Source organism: Lathyrus oleraceus, chromosome 4, assembly GCF_024323335.1.
Source record: "Lathyrus oleraceus cultivar Zhongwan6 chromosome 4, CAAS_Psat_ZW6_1.0, whole genome shotgun sequence".
Taxonomy (NCBI): Eukaryota; Viridiplantae; Streptophyta; class Magnoliopsida; order Fabales; family Fabaceae; genus Lathyrus; species Lathyrus oleraceus.
Genome location: NC_066582.1, coordinates 183941687 through 183945072, shown reverse-complemented (window position 1 = coordinate 183945072; position 3386 = coordinate 183941687). Strand labels below are relative to the sequence as shown.

At 38.5% G+C, this 3386-nt stretch overlaps 1 protein-coding gene across 1 annotated transcript; it reads left to right on the top strand.

Annotated features, from left to right (window-relative positions):
- Window positions 1–2339: 2339 nt before the first annotated feature.
- LOC127135328 (protein NONRESPONDING TO OXYLIPINS 2, mitochondrial) lies at window positions 2340–3113 on the top strand. The gene is made up of 2 exons (XM_051062064.1): window positions 2340–2484; window positions 2720–3113. Exons 1-2 carry the CDS (start codon window positions 2363–2365, stop codon window positions 2871–2873), a joined length of 276 nt encoding a protein of 91 aa, XP_050918021.1. The 5' UTR covers window positions 2340–2362; the 3' UTR covers window positions 2874–3113.
- The last annotated feature ends 273 nt before the right edge of the window (window positions 3114–3386 follow it).

Sequence of the window (3386 nt, the reverse complement as noted above, 5' to 3'; positions counted from 1 at the left end):
GTGTTTTGACATCTAGCTGTTGAATTCAGCTCCTTCTTCTGGCACTTGAAAGAACTTCCTCCCTTCACAGAACAAGAGTTCAATGTTCTCATAGACTTGATTGTGGAACCAAGTTTGAGTAAACAACCTCCATTCTGCAGGTTTGCAGTTAAGTCATCCAAGCTCACACCTTGATGAATCCCTGCTTCTTCTTCAAAGACATCAGACACTCTGATGTATGAGTCTTCAGAAGGACCAGTTAGAAACTAACCCTTCAGCTATACCAAGGATTCCACATCCTAAAGCAAGGCTGTTTCCATGATGTCAAGACTGCTGCCACTTGTTCTTGACTCCACAGTGTGCATAAGCTAATGCACTTCCTTACCTAGATCAGAAATAAACTGATCCAAGTAACCACCATCAAGACTATGATGTCTTCTTCTTCTTGTACATACCAAGGCTGAACATGTTTCTTGCCAGGAAACCTTTTCAGAGATCATATGCTTTTGCTGCCACCAAAGAGATAGATCATAAGCCAATGTACTATCCTTCCTGTAATTCTGCACAGGGTCTTGAAGAAGTGATGTTCCAACATCTTTAAGAACATCAGTTATCTTGAGCTCCAAGGATAATCAATTAAACACTTGTACTTGGCACAAGTAGACATTGATCTTAAATCCTTTCCCAATTATCCTTTCAGATACTTCCACCATAAGAATACTTTGAAAGTACTCTTCTTGTGTCAACATCTTCTGCTTGCAAGCACCTCGACAATTTTGAAAGTCTTCCCAGATTAAATTCACCCTTAGGAATGAGAGAGATGAATTCTTCCTTGCAAATGTGTCACACAACCACCAGAACCCATGTGACACAGGTCAACAGCCAACCAGACCCTAGGCTGACCAAATGTGAGGAGGTTAACCAAAACTCCCCCTCAAATTAACAATCATGGAAACTTCACACCAATATCCATGCATTGTACAGACATGTCTCAACATGACATACACCATCCCTACCAGTGGCACTAACTCTATGAGTTATACCTAAGCATCCTCCAATCACACCAATCAGACTTTGGCTGACCATAAGTACTAAAGGAACACCAGTCAATAGCAGACATGCATTGCCAGAGCATACTACATCAACCAACCTATGAATCTTCATATTCTCACTCCTTGAAAGAACTACCACTTCTGATCGTGGTGCTTGAATAACAAGATTCATGGTCCCAATCCTCTTAAATGAAGTATCAGTCAGATTACCCCATTATTGACTTCTAACATCCAGAGGACTTGTCTTCCAACACACCATAGTACTCCAGAGAACAGCTATCCATCCCTGATCAATCTACAGGAGTAGGGCAAGCAGCAGGAAATTGCGCAATGTCACATCTTAGCCAGCTCCACTTCTAGAGACCAGACCTCTACATGTGACCTTCTTGAGCATACACACAGTTGACCCTACCCTTGTCAACTTAGCACACACAGATGTCTCCTCTTCCAGGTCAGGAGTAGGTTCCAAACAAGGTCTCCCTTTGTTTGACACCTAAAAACATCTGCTCTTCAACCAGTAGCTGCATACTTGTTGAACAACATGTTCTAACATCACATAGAACATTAGTTCCACCTCCTTGGAACAAACTTTCCTTGAAATTCTTCAAGGTCTTCATATACATTACCCAAAAGAGTAAAAGAATCAGTGATCAGTTGATTCTTACCATCCTGAAGTGAGAGCATCATGATGAATGGACTTGAGGAGACTCGAGTATCTTTGACATCTTCAATAGATTATGATGAAATCTTGAATACAGCAGCCTTTCATCCACATGAGGGGAAACTACATCAGAGTTTGAGTTTTGCCTGGTATTATGCAGCGGAAATCATAATACAACTCAACCTATGAACACACACTTCACCAGTTCAGCCTCCAAGACCATACCAAGTTTGAATGTGATTCAATACTGGCACTACGCCAAAAAGGTTTTTTAACAGCGCATCTTAGACAGCGCTTTTAAAAGAAAGCGCTGTCTAAGGTTAAAATAAAAATAAAACACGGAAAATGTTCTAAAAAAATAATGAAAGCGCTGTCTAAGGGGGGGTCTTAGACAGCGCTTTTAGAAAGCGCTGTCTAAGACCCCCCCCTTAGACAGCGCTTTTAGAAAGCGCTTTTAAATATAGACCTTAGTCAGCGCTTTTGAGAAAGCGCTGTTTAAAGTCTTTCAATTAAAAAAAAAATTACAGTGCTAGAATCGGTCTATATAATAAATATAACTTTAAAGAATAAAGAAGTAAGGATAAAAACAAAATTACAAAATTACACATTTGGAACACTAGGGTTATAATGGAACAGATTTGATTCTACTTGATTGAAGCGCATTCCAGTCATGGCTTATTCTCAATGCACTCGACGTCTTTTCTCCATCTCTTCCTTCAAATCAGCTCTCAGACCCACCACTAACGCTTCTCCTTCGATTACCCCTCACCGTCGATTCTCACCCTTTATCAGGTAACATCTTTCAACCCCCAAATTTTATTACTTTTTCACTTTTCATTCATACCCAATTCCATTCTTGTAGTTCCAAATTTTACTTTTTGTTTTAGACTAATGCATAGGTAGTTACAATATTTTGTCAAAAAATGTGTAATTAGTTTTAGTTGTTTCTCAATTTCATAACCCTACATGTTTTGGAGATTTGCCCCAATTTCATTTTTTTCTGATGTGAAATTGATGAATTTAACAGAAATTGTGTATACCAGCTTGGGAGTGTGCAATCACTTTTGCCTCTTCACAATACAGTAGCAACTTGTAGAATGGTGTCAAATCTTAGCGTTGATTCAAGGAATTGTCATGATGTTTCACAGGTTACTCTTTCTTGCAACCATCCTGGACCCTAGCCTTTCTTACTACTATCAACTGTGAGTTTTTGTTGCTTTCCTTGTAAAATCAGAGGAAAATTAGGATTTTTGTTGATGGGGTTTTGAGAAGTCATAAAATCAATCCAATAACATGTACACAGTACATGTGATTGGAAGAGAGAAAACAATTATGTTGATTTAGAGATGAGTTTGGAAACCTTGTGTATTATTATGAGTTTAGCCTCAAATCAGATACTGAAATAGAGTTCAATTATTTCATATCATTAGACACCGTATATTTTAATCTTTTTGGTGTCTTAATTATTCCAACTGATGACAATGTTCTTCTTATGCTTGAATGACCTCAATATAGAGGTTTTAGTCTCAGTTAATTCCAAAATGCTGTTTTTGAATGGGAAGCATATAGGAGTGTTTCGATGTCAGCTAAATTGACGTTTGTTCGTAGATGCCCCTTCTATTCAAGTACACAATCTTAGTTATTAGCTATTGAATAAAGCAATCAAAAGTAGCAAACACCAAGTGGTTGCTGGC